The sequence below is a fragment of the Myripristis murdjan genome, chromosome 17 (genome assembly GCF_902150065.1).
Source record: "Myripristis murdjan chromosome 17, fMyrMur1.1, whole genome shotgun sequence".
NCBI lineage: Eukaryota > Metazoa > Chordata > Actinopteri > Holocentriformes > Holocentridae > Myripristis > Myripristis murdjan.
Window position 1 is genome coordinate 494,056 of NC_043996.1, and position 20,518 is coordinate 514,573.

Genomic DNA, 20,518 nt, shown 5'->3' on the forward strand with positions numbered 1-20,518 from the left:
AACACCAGCCCATAGTGTTATCCCTCCTCCAGCAAACTGCACCGTCAGCACAATGCAGTCAGGCAGGGAACGTTCTCCTGGTTTCACCAAACCCAGACTGTCCATCAGACCGCCATATAGAGAAGTGTGATTGGTCACTCCACAGAACACGTTTCCACTGCTCCAGAGTCCAGTGGCGGTGTGCTTTACACCGCTCCATCTGACACTTGCTGTTCTGCTCGGTGATATAAGGCTTGCGTGTGACTGCTCGGCCATGGAAACTCATGCCATGAAGCTCCCGGCACACAGTTTTTGTGTTGATGGTGATGCCAGAGGAGGTTTGGAGCTCTGCAGTTACTGAGTCAGCAGAGCGTCGGCCACTTTCACACACTATGCTCCTCAGCACTTGGCGACCCCTTTCTGTAAGTTTACATGGTGCTGCCACCTAGTTGCTGAGTTGCTGTTGTTCCTAAACGCTTCCACTTTGCAAAAACACCATTTACAGTTGATGGTGGAATATCTCGGAGGGAAGGAATTTCATAAACTGACTTGTTCCAGCAGTGGCATCTGTAGCTATATGCAATGGTTTGATGCTTAGCAATAATAAGTAAAATACATTAATCAGAAGTGATGCATTTATTAATCCATAGGAAGGTTATGCTTAAGTAATAAGGTTTGCTGTAAGAACATTGTGCAAAACAGGATATTGTAGAGACAGTGGAAAATTACTGAAGATATGCAACAGACAGAGATGTGCAGAAATAACTATATAAGAAAAGTAGCTGACAAAAACGGGAAAGTGATGTTCTTAGAAGAAGACCTTGATTACCCCATATATGGTAAAGAGACCCCTGAGGGGCACAGACACAGGATGTGTTGTGTTGTGCTCTGTGGTTTCAGAAACGGGAGCTAATAGGAGTTTAATAGCTACAGGTGGGGGTCAACTGGAGTTCAAGAACATCGAGGCAGAGAATGGAGTCAGATCAACGGACCAATCCTGGAGAAGAACACATTCACATGTTTATGCAACATTCTGTATAGTATATCAGACTGGGTCAGGAAAAGATAGTCTGTCAGACTTTGTGAACTGACACACTCTGTTGTTTGTCAGGGATGGGAAGATCGAGACCCAGAGCTCTGTATGCTTTATTCATCTACAGCTAAATAACGGGCGGAGAAAGACAAAAAGACAACGGATAACTTCAGTATGGTGACAACAACAAGCGGCCGCTGAAAAGAAAAAGGTAAGCAGACGCCTGTTTTATCGAAGTTCTGCGATTGGATATACCAAATTGTGTGTTGTTATTATACTACAAGTATCCTAGTATGAAGTAGATGAATAAAGTAGTAGATTAAAAGTGGGTTTAAAGTCCTGCGGGTGAAAGGCCCTGAGAAAGCTACAACTGTACAGCAGGTTTAAAGTCCTGGGAGTTAGACTCTGAAAGCTACAACAGTACTGAAAGTTTTCACGGGCGGGTTTAAAGACCCTTGGAGTCCCCACAAAAGCAGCGCATGGCCGTGGGGTTAGAGTCCCCAAGTGAGTAGGTTTAAAGTCCCATGAGCAGGTTTTCATAAAAACAACGCTCACAACATTAGGCCCAATAGTGAATATTAAATGTTTTGCGTGTTTTGGTTAAACTGTTTTGTGTGTCTTAAGTAAGTTGTTTTATGTGTCTTGAATAAACTGCAGTTGTGTTATGTATTGTATTTCTTTTTGCGGGTGGTAGAAACTCAATGGTGTCTCAGAGAAAACTGAATTAGTGTCTCAGTGGAAACAGTCAGCAGCAGAAACCTAAACAGTGTCAACGCAAGCAGCCTGACGATGTTCGCTGATTGGGTCAGTTGCCATATAAACTGACTGGCTACTGAAGTTTTCTCTGATCGGGTTGGTAGTTCGGAACGTAAGTGTCATACAAACCAACTGGCGACTGAGAGGGGAGAAGTAAAATAGAAATGGAGGGAGAATTTGACAGAGAATGTGAAAAAATATGGGGGATGCCCTCCGAATGTAATGTTAACTGTTAAACAACAATGGGATCAAACTAGAGTGCAACTCTCAGCAGGGCTGCCCAAAGGTAAAAAAAAAAAAAAAGATACAGTAATGAAAGAATATGATGAAGTGTGGAAAGATTTACAGTCAAGTAATAAGGTTCCAAAAGATAAGGAGAGAAAAGGGCTCACATGTTATTTGGGAAAAGCCGAAAGGGAAGCTAAAGACGATGCAGATGAACATAACAAAAAGGAAAAAGGCTCAATGATGGTTAAAAGGAAGTGGAAGAGAGGCAGAGGAAAAAGAACAGAGAAGGGCTCGGTTACACAACATGACAATGGCATGTATGGCAGAGGAAACTAATCACAAAGCTACCATAAATGAAGAAAAATCTAAGGCAAAACATGTAGAAAAAGAGAAAACCTCACCTTCAGCACCAATATATCCCAAAATACCTGAAACACAGCCCCCTCCATATGCAACATTTCAGATGCAACTGATGTATGTAAAAGATGGAGTGATGGACATGGAGGAGATAGGGGAGAAGGAATATAGGGAGTCTAGGGCGAAGTTAAGACAAGCCATGCAGGACAGCTTGAGGGAACAGATGACACAAGAATCAGCTCAAAAGGAGCAGGCAGCCAGAGAGACCAGTAGACTAATAGCTGAAAATACCAGAGAGGTAGAAAGAATAAATCAGGAAAGAAATTCACTCATGAGAGGACCAGAATCACATTCCACCCCATGCTCAGGTCAGACAATGGCACACATTTCAAGAACAGAGACCTGCAGGAAGTAGAGGCCATGCTAGGACTGAAGCATGCATTTGGAACAGTGTACCACCCCCAGTCACAGGGCAAGGTGGAAAGGATGAATCAGTCCATTAAAGGGAAAATAGGTAAAGTGTGTACACAGACCAAATTGAGCTGGGTGGATGCCCTACCACTAGCTCTGATGTCCATCAGAAGCTCAGTAAACTCCATAACAGGTTTTACTCCCTATGAGCTAACAACAGGGCAGCAGTTCCCGGGACCGGGAGCCGGAGTCCAGACGACGGAGGAGACTGGAGCTCCAATAAGGTATAAGCCATACTATGTCAGCCTTCTCAACACAGGTTGCAGCAGCTCAAGGGGACCAGGAGGACCAGGCGCCACCCGCCACGGAGTGAGTCCTGCTGAAGAGAAAGTGGTCGGAGCCAAGGTGGACGGGGCCGTAAAAGGTGGTGGAGAGAACATCGCATGCTGTCCGGTTGCAGGGCAAAGGAGACAGCTGGTATCATTGGAGCCAGTGTGCAGCAGCGGAGCCTCCAGCTAGGATTCTGGAACAGATAAGGAACACTGTGGTAGAGTCAGGCAGCCCCAAGGGGGATGTCAAAGGGTGAAGGAGATAGAGAAACATAGGAAGAATTCCAAGAGCGCATTGAACAACTCAGAAAACACAGACGTAGAGCAGAAAAAACTCCACATCCCACGTACTAATGTGTGGGGAAAAATCTTACCTGTAGAACAAGAAGAGCCACCCCATGCGATTATATGGTCAGCAAGAAAACATTGTGTAGTCAAGCTGGGGATATTAACAGTAGTATATTACTTAGACGAGCTAAGCGCTTCATTTTCTACCTGGACCAGCAGCTATCATGGGTTTCATTTCTGGGTAAAGATATATCTTAATCTGCTTTGCATATACTCAGGTAAGCCAAAGTATACCTGTGATTGAAATGAATAATTTTGCCTTGTGCAGGAAGAGTGTTCTGATGAACTAATAGGAAGGTTGAAAGCTCTCCAAGAAAAGGTTCTTCTAGGATAAAAAGGACTTCAAAGCCAGGACACAAGATTGTTTTGCTTGCTAATATATAAGGAATTGATCAATAATGCTTAAGATGTTTGAGGGAACGGGGAAGCCACACCAGGTTAAATACTGGTGGCTAGGGGTTTTTATCTTACTCTCTGTGGTAATAGTCGCTCCACTGTTGATATGGGAATGATCCTCCAGGGATGGACATACAGACCGACCTTATAACAGAACCAGAAGAGCAGTCAAGGGACAGTAGCACTCAGGCATAGATAACCCACTAGGTGGCATATTGGAGCAATGATTTGGCAAATGGAAAGGTCTGATAGTGTCTGTGTTTCTCTCCCTGGTTGGTATGATGACCGTATTAACGTTGTGTGGATGTTGTTGTATCCCCTGTCTTTGATCTCTGTTTGAAAGGTTGATTGTCACTGCCATCGAGAAGAAGAGCCCTCCAACCTATCAGATGGCACAACTGGAGGCAGAAACAACGGCCCTGATGGAATGTGCAGACGGTGAAGGGCAATGCAGTGACTCCAAAGTTGAACTTGGTTTCCTTATTCCTTCGTCAGTGCTTAATCACACTGGCCCTTGTTATGGGGGGAATTGCATAATACTGTATGTTTTATTTTTTATGTCTTGAGGAATGGAGTGGTGTCAATAGGAATGGCAGTGTTATCTATGCCGTGGATTTTATTAGGGAATTTAGAGAAGGGCCTCATTCAGGAATGCCCCTCATATCATGCTATCAATTTTTGAAAAGGTATGAAATGTCACTGTGTGTGTGTGTGTGTGTGTGTGTGTTTTATGTGCATCAGATTGTAGTTTAACGATCATATTTCATTCTGCAGAGATGCCTCGTAAGGAGAGGAGGTTAAAGCAGAAACAAAAGGAGCTGCGTGAGGCTGCGAAAGGCAGTGGGTCACTCGCCAGCTGGATGACAACGTGCACAAAAGGTAAGAATAACATGTACCAGCTATTTACATTGCAGAAGTATTCGGTTAGAGAGAACAACAATAACAAACACAATTTCAATGTTGTCGTTCTGTTACATTATTTATCGTTATGTTTGGTGGGATAATTATTGATGAGGTGTAAGAGATGTTAATTAGATTAATCTAAGAGCAAATTGTGCCTTGTTTCCAGATGAAAAGGGAGTGAGTGATGATAGGTCAGATGAGGAGATGGAAGGAGAGAAAGAGGAAGACATTGTGCCTCAGAGAAATGAGAGTTTGCTGGGAACAGAAAGCCAGGAGGAGACAGAGGCTGGAGGAAAGGAGTCAGAGGATATTGAGGAGCTCACACAGAATGCTGAGGTAGAGGGAGCAGCTAGCCAGGAGACAGAGGTTGGAGTGAGAGAGGGAGAGACTGAATTACAGATGACACAAAATGTTGAGGTAGATGGAGCATCAAGCCAGGAGGAGACTGTAACCAGAGGGAGGCATTCTCACATCTACTTGGACCCACCCACCCAAATGACCCTGCCCATGTCCTGCAATTAAACATCAAATATGATGAGGCCTTCATTCAGTTGTGCAACAGTACTGGACCCTGTCGACCAGCGCTCTCATCACTTCCAAAGAATGAAGAGGGGCGGTCATTTCAAAAGAAATGGTATGAGAACAAGGCATGGCTAGAGTACTCCCCAAGTCTTGACGCCATGTTTTGTTTCAGCTGCCATCTTTTTTTTGAATGAGGAAAAATACACAAGCCGCAAAACCTGGAAAACAGAAGGAGTGAATCGCTGGAGAAAGGCTCTGGAGAGAATTAAAGAGCACAGTGCCTCAGAATGACACGTGCACTATGGTGAGGTGGAACAACTTTAAAAAGAGATCACTAGAGGCAGCTTTTGAAATGGGTGACCGTGCATCACAAGCTGCTAAGACATGGAAACAGAAAAAAACAGAGAAATCTTGTCCCGCTTACTAGCCGTCAGTCTTCAAGAGGCAAGACAAGGCATGCCTTTTAGAGGAGATGATGAGACCTTGTCAAGCCAAAGTCGAGGTAATTTCCTAGAGTTGGTGGAGCTGTTTAGCAAATATGACAGTGTAATTAAATTACACCTGGAAGTCATAAAAGAGTCAGTCAAGAATCCTAAAAAGAAATCCAAAGGCCTTGTATGTGCACTGTCAGGCACATTGCCTTAATCTGGTGTTAGTTGAAAGTGCAAAGTCGAACATCTGTTTTGTCAGCTTTTTCAACTTAGTTGAAAAAGTTTATACTTTTGTGGCCAACTCATCCAACCGACCCTGATCAGCGTCCACTGGAGCAGCAGAAGCTGTCAGACGCTCGGTGGGCCTGCAGAGAAACTGCCCTTCACACTCTGAGGAAGGTCCTCCCAGCTGTCATGCAGTTTCTTGAGGAAATGACAAAGCAAGACCCACCAGACTCTTCAGCAGGTGATGCCATGATTCTTCTCAAGAGCATCAACTTTCTTCTTCCTGTGTCTGGAGATCACCTGTCCAATCTTCCAGGTGACTGCAGTGGCCTCTGATGCTTTGCAGCAGAAAGACATAGACCTGGCTGAAGCATACAAAGTTGTTGATGGAGTTTTTCAGAGGCTGGCCCACAGCAGAACAGAGGAGGAGTTTGAGAACATGTTTAAACAGGCTACAGGAGGCTGCATCAGTGGGCCTGGACCCCCCAACTGAGATTCCTGGTCAAGCTAGGAGGAGGAAAATGCCAGCAGAGTTCAAGGTCATTGCCACAACAGCTACTGCTGACCACACTTTCCCTAATTTGCAAGACGACTACCGTGTTAAAGTGTATTACGGTTTTGTGGACACAATGGCACAAGAGCTTCAGAGACGCTTTAAAGGAGAAGATAACGCCACGTGGGAAATCTTGAATGCCCTCCACTGCCTGACCGTCCCAGAGAACTGGAAAACAGCAACAATTCCAACAGAGGCAGTGCAAGCTGTGAAGAAACTCTGCCAGTTCTACAACATTGAAGAAGACAAATTGCAGACAGAACTTAAGGTCTTCCATACTTCATACTCATGCCCCTCACCAGTCAGTGTGACATCTATTCTTTCAGTGGTGAAAACAATGCACATCTGGTTTTCCCTAATTTGACTGAGCTCCTGAGGACATACGGCAGCCTTCTGGTGTCTACAGCAACTGTGGAACGTTCTTTCTCAAAACTGAAGCCGGTGAAAACAAAACTTTGCACCCTTTGCACAGAGGAGAGGTTGTCAGAGCTTCTTTTACTGGCAATTGAGAAGGATATTCCAATCAACCTCAATGAGGTCATTGACATTTTTCAGAGCACGGACAACAGGAAGTTGCTGTTATAACTGCAACTTCAGCTGCAACTGTTAAAAATGCCACTGTGATGTGTGAAAAACAGAGATACACAGAGAGACACTGACAAACACAGAGACAGACAGACACAGACAGACACACACACACACACACACACACACACCCCTCCTCTATTCTCTTTCTCCCATTATTAATGTTCCCCTTTCAGTTACAGTTAGTTATATATACAATATGAATACATGTCTGTTAATAAATACAGGATGAAACATTTCCTCTTGAGGGCATGTTTGTGTCAAAAACAATTGGTTGCATTTGGTTTTACTGAGGGTAGAAAACAAAAATAAAGCTGTGAAATTAAAATAAGGAGGTGTCATAATTGATCAATTTTTGTCCTCCAATTTGATTAAAACTGAAAAGCAAGGACTCCAGGAAGCGTAGCCGCAGTTATTTTAATTTAATTCACTCTGTCAAACAGAGAGCACCTACTACTAGTAGTAGTAGTAACCATGCTTGAAGAGCTGAGGTCTGGTACAGGTTAGAGAGTTGGTCTTCCACTCGTCAATATCATTTGTCAGAGTCGACTGGTTTGCTGTATGTTATTTATTTTTTATTTTATACACTTGAGATTGTGTCACTGCTGCCCTCTTGTTTTGTTTTTGTCTGGCACCATTGTTTTCTATCTTTGTTTTCTGTTTGTCTTGTTTTGAGAGTGTGCGTTGAATCTGTTTAAATTCCTGTACAGTATTTTGATTTGGCTGTTGCCTACCAAAAATGAAAACTTTCAATAAACAGATGTTTAAAAGGAGGCAAGGCTTATGGACTTTTTTTCCCCTTTTTTCTTAAAGATTAGAGCAGTGTGTGGCAAATGAGTAGCTTCATTCTATCTGTCCAGGAGTTTCATTAGTGACAGTATCTAGTGACACAACAAAGATCACACACTTCACACACACGCACACACACTTGATGATTGTCTTTATTTCAGATATAAAATATTCCAGATTACAAACTTTAGCCCCGTGAGTTTCCTTAAATTCAGAGATGCACATGCATGGTGGGATAAAAAGGTGACAGGATTGGTAGACATGAAATCACTTAGAAGACATTTAAATAAGTACCCCAGTTTGGAACAAAAGATAATAATAAAAAAAAAAAGATAAATAAATAAAATAAATAAAAGAGATTAGTTTTGCATCCCTGAATGTTTGGTCCTCTGCGCTAAAAGTTTTAACCCTTTGAAACCCGAGCAAATTAATCTCATTTCTTTCAAAAACATGGGAAAAAGGCAACTAGTAAATAAGCAAAAAACAAACAAACAAAATTACTGGAACAGTATAAAAAACACAGCAAAATTAGCACAAAAAACACCTGAATATTTGCAAAAAATATTTTTGAAACATTATGAAACTACTGGTGAGCTACTGGGGATAACCGGTAGCTCACCTGGTAGAACACGAACCACTTGTTAAGGCTGAGTCCTGATCGCAGTGTCCTGGGTTCAAATCCGACCCCAGGCCATTTGCTGCATGTCATCCTCTCTCTCTACTGTGACAGTTACAGCTATGATTGGGTGATTGGGCGATGCTGCTGTACGATGACACAAGCCTACTGGACAGTGCTACTAATAAACCTCTTCAAACATGCTTACAAGATCAGCGACTGCAAAGGCTTTAGGACTGTTATATAACCTTTATTCACTTTTCCCAAAAGGTTGTCACAATAAAAATACAATGTTATCCATTCTGTTGGTGAGTGAGTGACTGCTGACGTGATGTGTGTGTGTGAGATCTTTATACAGGTGCCTGGGTGAGAGTGTGTATGTGTTATTTCAGTATGCTGAGTTGCTGGATCTCATCCACTCTGCTGCAGTGCAGCTGAAAGGCAGGAGTGACCCAGCGGCCGCAGGAACATTGATCACCACACCAGCTGAATGAACCCAGCTTACAGCTGCACTTGGGACACAACAGCTACACACACACACACACACAAAGACAGATGTACATAAACAAAGACAGAGAGCAGGCAGTTTGGGTAAGTACACTGATAGTGAATCCTGTGTAAGCATGCTCTGATTGAGATTTGTTGGACTGATAACCATCACTAATTTATTTTTCCACCCAGGATCAGCTGATAACAATTTTATTGTTTTCATTAAAGGCTCATACAAGTTAATGTTTTGAATATTTGGCCTATTTACCGCAGTTTACCCACATTTTATATTGCAACAAACCATTTTCAAATCATAAAGATTTCAGCATTTACTCAAAATCCCCTCCATTTTTTAATATGAATTTTTGGTTGAGACTCACACCTTAAGATGTTCTGCTTCTGCAGCTAACAAACTTGTCACCATTCATAAATCACAGAACTGATAATTGGCTGTGGAAAGCAAACATTTACCGGTCACCAAACACAACACTTTTAGGAAAACTAATGTGCAGCACTTTACTACAGTGATGGAATACTGGTGTCAACAAAGTTCAAAGTCTCTGAAAGTTCATTTTCATATATATATATATATATATATATATATATATATATATATATATATATATAATATATATAATACTGTAGTGGAATGAATAAAAACCAATGGCTGGATAAAAGGGAGCAAAAATGATATGGGAGCTCTAAAATACAACTGCTTGTTCTGGGAAAAAATGAGCAGAAAGGTGAAGTATAAACATTTTGTAGATAATATACTAAACATGCAAAGTCACTGGTATTTATTTCACTTTGCCAACAAAATTTTTCTATTCTGCAGTCTAAAGTATATTAGGCATATAATTCAATATGACACATTTGGCAGTGTTTAAACAAACAAAAAATTTAAAACAAAAAGAAGACAAAGTGGTAGTTATTTTAAAGTGTCAGCTGTGGTGAAATCTACGTCAACAGCAGTAAGTTGTAGGTTGAAGTGTCACTGTAGTTCTGCTGTAGCGTCCTTGGCTGGTGTGAGCATTTATAGTTGTGTATTGGGCAATCTGTGTACCAATGAAGCAGACAGAAACAGAAACATACTGTTTCCATTATTTGAAACATTATTAGAGCAATGTTTTTACTGTCTTATACACTGCTGGTGTCCATAACAATGTTTTTGGTTTATTTCTCATCATGAATTCAGTGACATCTTGCGGCCTGAATAATTTGGGGATGAGTTGGCAACATCAGCATAGGCCTACATTAGGAAACATCTTCAGGTCCAGCTGGTTGAAGAGAGACAACCACTAGAATCATGTTTTTTATTCTTTCTCAGTGTAAACCAGCGTGCAACAACAGAAGCAGCACAAAGCGATATGGCAGATAAATCACAGATCTTGTGGTATTGTGCTGCCCTACACACAGTTACATTTGTGGAGAGGTGCCTGGCAGCTGGAAGCTCCTGCGCAGGAGCCACAGAAACCTATGGCATAGCTACAGTGGCATTGTGACACACAAGACTGAACTGACCATAACAGTCTAAGTCTTTACTAACCCCACATGATTTGCAAGCAGTTTGTTGCAATGAAAAATCTGAGTAAACTATAAAAAATGGGCCAAACATTCAAAATCACTGGTATGGTGGTTATCTTTAAAAATGTTAGCCAGCGGAAGTTCACCTGAATAGCAGGAGTGTAACAGTGAAATTTTTTTTTTCTCAAAATGAGTGAACTATTCCTTTAATAAAATGGCCAAAAACCTTAATATTAGTTAAGTTGTTGACAAACCTCAGTAGTATTGGACTGACATTATATACGCTTGCATCTGATTAGACTACCGTATTTCACCAATTAATCGCCCGGGCGTTTAATACGCAAAATCACCTTGGACCCCAGGCGTTTAAAAGAACCAGGCGGCAATTCGCTGCAGGCCTTTATTTATTTTTGCACAGACCTGCACCAGGCCATTACTGTGATGACAGTTACTGTCCAACATATTTTTTAGTACAAAAGTACTTACAATATGGTACAGTACAGTACACCCTTTTTTCGAACGTTAGCTAGCGCTCTTATTTTGACAGAAAACAGAAGTGCCGCACAGTTATTGTGCAGCTAACTGTTTACCTCTGTAAAAATAAGGTGAGTAGCCTTATTTTGGGTTACCTCATTATGATGCAAATAATCACCCCGGCGGTTATTCGGGTGGGCGTTTAATATGCAAAATGGGTGCAGACCCCAGGCGTTTATTTGCAGCCGGGCGATTAATTGGTGAAATACGGTATATATATGACAAACAGTTAGGTCCATAAGTATATGGACAGTGATACAATATTTATAATTTTGCCCTTGTACACAACCAAAGTGGATTTGAAATGGAGTAATCAAGATGTGATTGAAGTGCAGACTTTCAGCTTTAAGGGGTTAAACAAATATATGGCATTAACTGTTTAGGAATTATAGCCAGTTTTATACATTGTCACCCCACCTCAAGTAATTTGACAAACAACACACATACATAACTTCAATTATAAGGATTAGATTCAATATTTGGAGGAAAATCCTTTGTAGTCTATGACTGCCTGACATTTGGAACCCATGGACAACATCACCAGATTCTGAGTTTCCTCCCTTGAGATGCTCTGAAGCCTTTACTGCAGCTCCTTCAGCTGCTGCTTGTTTGTGGGTCTTTAGTTCTTCAGTTTGGTCTCAGCAGGTGAAAAGCAGCTCAGCTGGGTTGAGGTCTGGGGACTGACTTGGCCACTGAAGAATATTCCACTTCTTTGCTTTCAGTAACTCTAACTCTGCTTTCACAGTATGTTTAGGGTCACTGTCCATCTGCACTGTGCCATCCTCTCAGCTTTAGGCTTTCCACCGATCTGATCGGTGGGTGCCATATTTTCTGTTGACCTGACTGTCATTGTTTATTTTTGAGCTAGCCAAATTCTAGTGCAGCATTACTGCTCTTTATTTGCATTAGTATGACTGTTAATTTCATGGAGTTGTGTATGAATGTTCTGAGGCAGCATTACTAATACTACCTTTAATTTGCACTAGTGTGACTTTTAATTTCATGGAGTTATGAATGTTTGAGGCAGCATCACTGCCCTTTATTTGCAGTATTTACTTGTAAAGTAATTTAATTACAATAAAGTAATTTAATTACAGTAAGTTGTTGTGCCCGTTATTTCTGTCTCAAGTTATTTTGGTTTGACCTGACTGAACTTTGAACTTCTGTCTGGCCAGTCCTTGAATGCCCTCTAGAGGTCATAAATGTTTTACCCTTGCATCTCTGTCAGTTTGGGACATGGCAAAGATTGTATATACAGTAAATAAACAAGTTATTTAAATAGACATACTGCTCCCTCATGTGATCGGATCGGTGATCGGTTTATTTAAACTCACTGATCGGCCCCAAAACTCCTGATCGTGTAAAGCCTAATCAGTTTTGTGGCATTTGGCTGAATCTGAGCAGATAGAACAGCCCTATAAACATCAGAATTCATCCTGCTACTTTATCAGCAGTCACATCATCAAAAACACTCGGGACCCAGCTCCACTGGCAGCCATACATGCTCATGCCACCACACTGCCTCCACCATGCTGGACAGATGATGTGCTCTGCTTTGGCTCATGAGCTGCTCCTTTCATTCTCCACACTTTTCTCTCCTCATCATTCTGGTACAAGTTCATCTTTGTTTCACCTGTCCAAAGAACCTTGTTCCAGAATCAGGCAGGCTTTTTTAGTCTAAAGTCTAACTTGGCCTTCCTGTACCTGAGTGACACCAGTAGTTTGCACCTTGTTGTATACGCTCTGTATTTATTTTCTTGCGAACGTCTCGACTGTAGATTTGAACAATGATACGCCTACCTCCTCAAGAGTGTTTTTGACTTCCCTAGACGTTGTTAATAGGAAGGGAACAATTTTTCGGTCATCCACTTTAGATGTCTTCTGTGGTCTTCCAGGCCTTTTGGTGTTGCTGAGCTTACCACTGCATTCCTTTTCTTTTTCTTTTTTTCTTTTTGAGCCTGATGGCCTCCTTCACCTGCACAGACACCTCTTTGGATCGCATGTTGAGGTTCTGATAAACAGCCACCAAATACAAATGCAAACCCTTGGACTGAACTCCAGCCCTTTTACTTTCTTCATTTGTCATGGAATAACGAGGGAAAAGGCCACACCTGGCCACGAAACTGCTTTTCAGGCAAGTGTCCAATGACTTCTGAGCCTCTGAAAATGGGGTGACCATGTATAAAAGTGGCTATAATTCCTACACAGTTAATGCCATATTTTTGCTCATGCCCTTAAATGAAAGCTGAAAGTCTGCACTTCAGTCATGTCTTGATTACTCCATTTCAAATCCACTGTGTCCCTGTCCAAATACTTATGGACCTAACTGTAAAGCCAAATGTCTAGTTGTTACTATTAACCGCAATTCAATTGAGAGAAAAAACTTGTTATCTGCAGTCATGAACAGTTTCTCATGTTGCCGGGCCACAATGTAATAGTAGAATTCTCCTGCTATTAACATAAACATTCATCTACATTTGGTTTAGTGTAAATTCTATGCACACAACCTTCAGCAGGGTGTTCAGCTCTTTGTTGTTTATGAGCACCAGATATTGCTCTTCACAGAAATGTTATTTACTGGAGATAAATAATAACTTTGAAATCCATCTGTGATTATTACTGATGGATTTCAAATTGTTTTTTTCCAATGAGTGGCTGAAGAGATGGTATCATAAAATAATACTCAACAGTAAGTTTACATCAGAGCAAACTGAAATAATGTGTGTGTTACCTGTCCATCCATCACTCCAAGTAAAGCCTGTTCCATCCACTGAACTGGTTCAATGAAGTATGAAGTACACTGGACATTTCCTAGAAAACAAAGGAACCATCACTTCTTTTTCACACCAGCCATTGTGATAATGTTGCAGTTTTGTCGCAGTCACAATGGGTGAACTATCCTCTTAACAGAAATAATCATTAGGTCCAGCTGTTACAGTACCAAATCTGCAGGACCACAAAGTTGGTTCATGTTAACACTTTGGGTAATGTTACTGCCACCCCATTTGTCTTCCAAATGGGGTGACTTGGGATTCCATATTAGCTTCTTTTTGTATAGATGGCTGGAAACCACTTAGTCAGACTCTCAGCTCTTCTTACCAGTGAAGTTACCGGCCTTTTTGTGGCTGAATGCTGAAGCACCGTCTCCCACCGGGTGACTCAGAATACTGGAACCACGGAATAGAGTTCTTCTACAGAGGAGAGGACAGATGCTGACACCACAACAGAGCAGGATATGAGCCTCTAAACAGTCTAACACTATAAAATGACTCTTCACTTTACTGGTTTTATTTGAAATTTATTTTTCATCCACTAAACCTACAGCAAAAATTATCAATTATTTTTGTCAATAATGAGAACATGATTATTTATTATGATTGAATACTGATTTGGGAACTAATGCTTTTATTTTACTTTTTAAAGAAATTGGGTTCTTATCAGTGAATGTCTTTCAACTTTAAATGTAAATGAACTGAAAGACAAAAAAAACTGATTTTTTTAAAAAAGGACTGAATAAAATCAAAAAGAGCATGTTGAGCCTTGTTGAACTAAGATAGTGCCCTGCCACTGCCCGCTGCTCACTGTAAAATACAGGCATTCAACATATAGCCCTGAGCCAAAGAGGATAAATATAGCCTGAGTTCTCACTCAGGTCAAAATGAATGAGGAGATGTCTTCAGTAAGTTAGCCACTGCCCATGGCAGAGCTCATGAATGAAGCTAATGTTAGCTATTTTTACTGTGGGCAGTTGTTCTATAGTAATTCAATGAGCCAAAAAGCTATACACATATGGTGCATTCTTATTATGAGAAGAAAATCCATCCCTTTCATACATGATACAGAAGACAGTACTAACTCAGATGTCCAAGCACCACAGGCCTACATCATCACCTCACCCAGAAAAGTTACGACGCCTTAAAAAATATGTACAGAATGACTGTGTGAGTTAAACATGTTGCAGCACTGCTAACATATGACAGCAGTTTAAATGTGTTGCTCAAACAAATAAGCCTCATGCAGTTTTATTGGTCCAAGAAAAATATGTAGTGGGCTTTATTTTTTCCAGAGATGGTGATGGAAGTAGCCCTGAGTCGACCATCTCACTGTTTCTGGTCTGAGTGTGCAAGTGTGTAAGGTGATGAGGAATATGGGACAGCATGTTACCTTGACAATGACACCGGCTGTTGCTATTCTTAATCTAATTATTAGTACTTTTCTTAACCTCAAAATGTATTCCTTCTATCTTAATTGTGGAAAGTTTACGTTGATTATATCAACTACTTTTGAAGTCTCAGTAAATTTGTATTGATTCAAATACATCACAATATTCAATCAAATATTCTTTCACACATACTGAAATTTTATTTTTGAAGATACTTTGCATAGCTGATTAAATGTCCATTTTAATAACTGTGTTACCAACAGTATACAATTATGTACAAATTACTGTTTTGTAATTTCACTATTGTTTCAAATGCCATCAAGTAATGTTTAGACTAATAACCAGAAAAGTAACACTTGCTTGAGGAAATTAGACAGTTTGATAGGAATTTTATTGCCATCAAGTTGCTGAAGAAGGAGTTCTATACTACCTATTTGCTCACAAAAAAAAAACAAAACAAATCAAAAAACACAACACGATGGATTGTTGGGAATTAAAAAGAATCAACAGCACAGAAAGGGCAAAAAGGCCAGGGCAATGCCTGCTAAATGCAGTGGAGCCTACATAGTTTTGTGTCGATTTTCTGGTGTTCATCAGTGTAGGAAGCCAAAATTGTAACTGAAAATAAAATCAATATATGGCACAGCCCTACTTCTTGAAAATGCCTTTCACCTCAGCTGTGACAAAGTAAATATTTGTGAACCTAGCCAACAAATTCCTTCATTTGTTCACCTGCATTTCCTGCATCTGTAGGAAACTTCAGAGGAACTAGCATGAGCTGGGTCGGCAGCAAACACTTCGCTGGGGATCTGTTGCAGCTCTACACACACACACACATTAAAGTAAAGAATGCAAATGTTACATCTCAAGTGTGCATGTTTTCCAGTGGTGTTTATCTGTCATCCTGGGTGTGTGTGTGTGCAGTTACCAGGGTATTTTTCAGTGAGCTTGGTCAGTCTGTACTGTTTGTACAGAGGACTTGATCTGTCTACTACACACTGCATGTCCTCATACAGACACAGCTGCTCCTCAAAACCTGGGTTCACCCTGAAATACAGTTTCCCATTAGCTTGGAGTAAACAGAAGAACTGAGTTATTAGCATGAGCACTGATGGCCACCATGATTGAACAAAGAAACCACACAAACTGTTATCAACAGCAAATCCAAGACCTGCCCACAGTGACAGGTGATCACTGGGGAGCGCAGTGCGGAAACACAGTGATGATTATGTCACTATGATTGTAAAATTGGTCATTCAAAAAATGTGTCATGATTTTTCGTTGACAAAATGAACGCGGGCTACGACGCAGTGTCTCAGAGCCTGTATCAAACTGAGAGTAACGTGATTGATTACATCTGAAGTTTTCAAAGTCAAAGAAGTTCATGTATCACAAAATGGAATTACTGCTGTTCCTATTCATGTTAACAAGTGATCGATAGTGTGTATAATTTTTCCTCCCTTCTATCCAGCCACTGGTTTCCATTCATTCCATTACGATGTGAAAATGAACTTTCAGACTTTTCTTCACACCACTATTCCATCACCGTGATACAGTGAACATTAGTTTCTTAAAAGCAGCAGCACTGTTCATTTTTGACATTGATGACTTGAAACTGGGCAGAGTGAAATGGTCATAGTCCCTAAAAAATTCTTATAGCCAATTATCAGTTCTGTGATGACTGTTAGCTGCAGAAGCATAACATTCTGATGTGATGTTTTTTTCAATTTGACAATGGAGGAAATTTGATTACACGTTGTGAAATCTTAACTACATGTATTTGCCAAATGGTTTGATGTGGGTAAACTGTAGTAAACAGACAAACATTCCAAATCACTGGTGTGATCCTATAAATCATCAAATTTTTCTGCAATTTATATCTTATTCATTTATTTATTGAACTGAAATCTATATCTATATGCTGCTACAACAGCCCAAACTCCTACAAGAGTCATTAAGGTTCATGTTATGTTGGTGTGTAGGCAGATGTAGGCTTCATTAAAACTGACACACACACACACACACACACACAGTTCTTACTGTACATCTGGTTTGGTGCTCTGCAGTCGGTGGTAAGCCTCAGTGAAGCTGAGCTGGTGTCTCTTCATCAGGTAGGCTGTTACCATGGCAGCGCTGCGACTGCGACCAGCCTGGCTAACACACACACGCAATCCTCTGTTAGCATTCCTCAGCATGCTCTGTTGGACTCTGTTGGCTAAACTAACATCTATGGAATGACCTAACTACTGGCCACCAGTTAAAGGGCTAGTTCACCCATTTTTTTTTTCTAAATGTGACATTATTTCACTTCCTCCCAGCTGCTCTGTAGGACAGTAGTGGTGCTAGCTTCCACTCATTGTTACTGAGTGCTGGATACTGGCTGGATGCTCCACATGCTAACTGTTAGCCTCCTGCTGTTGAGCTGGACTTCCCCCGAGCTAACATTCTGAAAAAGTAAAAAATGTTGACAGTTAAAAAAATAACTAGAATTATGCCTCCATGAACCTAGCAAGTTTCAGTGTACATCTAAGTCTGCCAGACTCATAATATTTGTAGTGATGTCTTTGAAGGAATTTAAGTAAAGATATTAAGTGTATTTTTTTGTGAAATGGGGGTTACCACTACAAAAACATGTATGATTCCCTGAAACATTCCCTGTGTTCACATACTTCTACTTTTTACTTTTAGTATGTACTGCAGCTGCCCTTACAAAGCATGTAGTGTTATATTATATGCAGTATCCATATGTATGCATACTATTGGGACACACTACATACATCATCCCTGAACTCTGACCATCTTGCTCACTTCTGCCGCCGTCCGTAGCGCCACATTTGAATGTTGTTGTCAAAATGCTAGTGCTGTTTCATACTGCGCTGTCGTCTGTCATATTTCTGATCTTCTGTCTTTCTGTCGCTGCTGCTGTCACTGACCGAGGTGAGTGCGACATGTGTGCCATGTTGTCTTCCGTATGTGAAAAGCGATATTTTTCTCCTGTCTCGTCCAAAACCTGCCTCTTTCAGCTCTCTGTTTAAGCTAACAGCTAATGACTGTTTACAGGCTGAAGCGAGTGCAGGACAGTGAGGGAGAGAGAGGACAGACCACAGGAGGAGCAAATACTGAGCTTTTTATTCTTTTAAAGAGTCTGTCAGGATATTAATGTCAGAAATAGCTCATATTTTACTGATATTTTGAGTTTGTCTCTAGATAGATGTGTTTTTTTCCATTTTAAGTTAAGTATCCAGCCCTCAGTAACAATGAGAGGAAGACAGCACCACTACTGTCCTACAGAACAGCTGGGAGGAAATGAAATAATGTCACATTTGTTAAAAAAAAAAAAAAAAAACATGGGGAAAAAATAGTCAGAGATGTGTGAAATGTATACATCCACTTCTGAAATGTTGTCCTATCACATATCAGATGTCATTAAGCATTTGACAGAAGTGGCTCCATTGCTATTTATTGATTCGTTTCTCTCCCACCTTTCAAAGTGTGTCAGTTTCATGGAATTTTGCCATTTCCATTTGGCTTTTCTAATGACATGCACTGGAATTCAAAATTGACCACTAACCCCTACCAGTGAACGAGGGCAGCCCCTCCGTCCTCCACCGCTTCCTGGATGAACAGGAAGCAGTCATCCATGTGACTAAGGAGGTCAGAGGTTGGCTCATCCACAACGTTGACCCACTTCCTGTGAAAGCCCCCGCCTGCAGGAAGGAGGGGGGCAGGATCTGCAGAGTCCACTGACAGGATGTGAGTGACAGCTGCACTGGTCAGGGCCTGGCTGTCATTCAGGTCGGCTGCAGTGCCGATGTAAAGACCACCATCAACCAGGAGCATGACTGACACTGACACAGACACACACACACACACAATCAATAATATATATTGTTACTGTTGTTACTACATCTTATTTATGTGTGTATACCTGTGTGTGTGTGTGTATATACACACATATATATACACACACACACACACACACACACACACACACACACACATATACATACATATCCATAATACATACAGACACACACACACACACATATATATATATACATATATATATACATATGTATATATGTGTATGTATACATTACATGTATACATGTATACATATATTCTAGTTTGTTCAAAATAGCCACCCTTTGCTCTGATTACGTACATTATATATATATATATATATATATATATATATATATATATATATATATATATATATATATATATATATATATTAAATAAAGGCATCGTTAAGGTGTCAGAAGTTGGCTCACCGCTCTGTCCAAGCGGAGCGTCGTGTTGTGTTGTGACCGCCTCGCAGCCAGCTAGCACCGCCTTCACAAGGTACTTCCACAGATATCTCGCCACACAGCTTGGCTTTGGCAGCCTTTCGGTTCCTATTAATAAGTAATAGTTGTTAACGTTCCTTAAAAAGACTCTTATCAAACAAAATGCCACGCTAGTTGCAGCCCAAAACTAAAGCCATGTTTTCCTAACCTGTTTGGTTCGTCTTGTCAAACGATCCGACCGGAAACAAAGCCCGGAACCATTCTGTTTAAGACCTTCTTCTTCTTTTGTTTTAACGGCGGGTGGCACCTAACTCTAAGGTGCATTATCGCCCCCTACTATGATGGAGTGTGGACCAGAGTGAACTACCCTTTCAACAAAAAAAATGCCAATATATTAGGAGAGCTGATGTGGTCAAAAGTGTTGTAGAGGGTGCGTTAAATGCTATTGATTTTTCAGTTATGAATGGTGTCCTACAATTAAGATAGCTGAATACATTTATTTGACATAAAGACTCTTTTTGGTTTAGCATTCCCAAAGCAATTTTTCAAAAAATGGGAGGTATTGAATTTCTGTTGCGCTGTGATTATGATGTATGTAAATTGCCTGTGAAACTTTCTAACTATCACCAACAAGTTCTCCTTTATTGGAGCTTGGTAATTTGATCATTTTACTCCTCACAACTCACCCCTATGGAATAACAGATATGTTCTGTCCAATCGCAAGTCATTGCTTTTGGGTACCTGGTTGGACAAAGGAATTTGGACTGTAGCACATCTAATGGATGATCAGGAAAATATATTAACGCATCAGGATTTTGGTGTTATATATAACCTGCAGTGCTCAACTAAAGAGTACAAGAAAGTAATAAAAGCCATTCCAACACCCTTTAAAACAATGACTCAACAAATGGTGGTACATTCAGATGTTTTTAATTTAAGGACTCTTGGTGTGGAGGGAGTCAGTTTGGGAGTAATCTATTCTCTAATAAGTTTATTAGGAATATCCTGACTGCTCAATATTACCCCTGTCAGCTGAAAAGGAAATATGTTCTACGT

The 20,518-nt window shown here is 40.7% G+C and overlaps 1 protein-coding gene across 3 annotated transcripts; it reads right to left on the minus strand.

The window, feature by feature from the left end:
* Positions 1-7,981: 7,981 nt before the first annotated feature.
* dusp12 (dual specificity phosphatase 12) lies at positions 7,982-19,727 on the minus strand. 3 transcript variants are annotated; one of them, XM_030074985.1, is made up of 9 exons: positions 19,671-19,727; positions 19,448-19,570; positions 18,748-19,018; positions 17,211-17,324; positions 16,099-16,217; positions 15,903-15,990; positions 14,108-14,199; positions 13,740-13,819; positions 7,982-8,988 (listed from the first exon to the last, which is right to left on the minus strand). In XM_030074985.1, the coding sequence occupies exons 3-9, from the start codon at positions 19,008-19,010 to the stop codon at positions 8,845-8,847; spliced, it is 900 nt and encodes a 299-aa protein (XP_029930845.1). In that variant the 5' UTR covers positions 19,011-19,018; positions 19,448-19,570; positions 19,671-19,727; the 3' UTR covers positions 7,982-8,844. The 3 variants fall into 3 exon arrangements, with proteins under 3 accessions (XP_029930845.1, XP_029930843.1, XP_029930844.1); XM_030074983.1 differs by lacking the exon at positions 19,671-19,727 and having other exon boundaries at positions 14,108-14,196; positions 19,448-19,664; XM_030074984.1 differs by lacking the exons at positions 7,982-8,988; positions 19,671-19,727 and adding an exon at positions 9,674-10,005 and having other exon boundaries at positions 19,448-19,664.
* Between the last annotated feature and the right edge of the window lie 791 nt (positions 19,728-20,518).

Coding starts and splice junctions, on each gene's coding strand:
- dusp12 (XM_030074985.1), bottom strand. CDS start 19,010: ATGCTCCTGGTTGATGGTGGTCTTTACATCGGCACTGCAGCCGACCTG. Junction 15,991..16,098: donor GCTCACTGAAAAATACCCTG/GTAACTGCACAC, acceptor GTGTGTGTGTAG/AGCTGCAACAGATCCCCAGC. Junction 8,989..13,739: donor TTGGAGTGATGGATGGACAG/GTAACACACACA, acceptor GTGTGTGTGTAG/CTGTTGTGTCCCAAGTGCAG.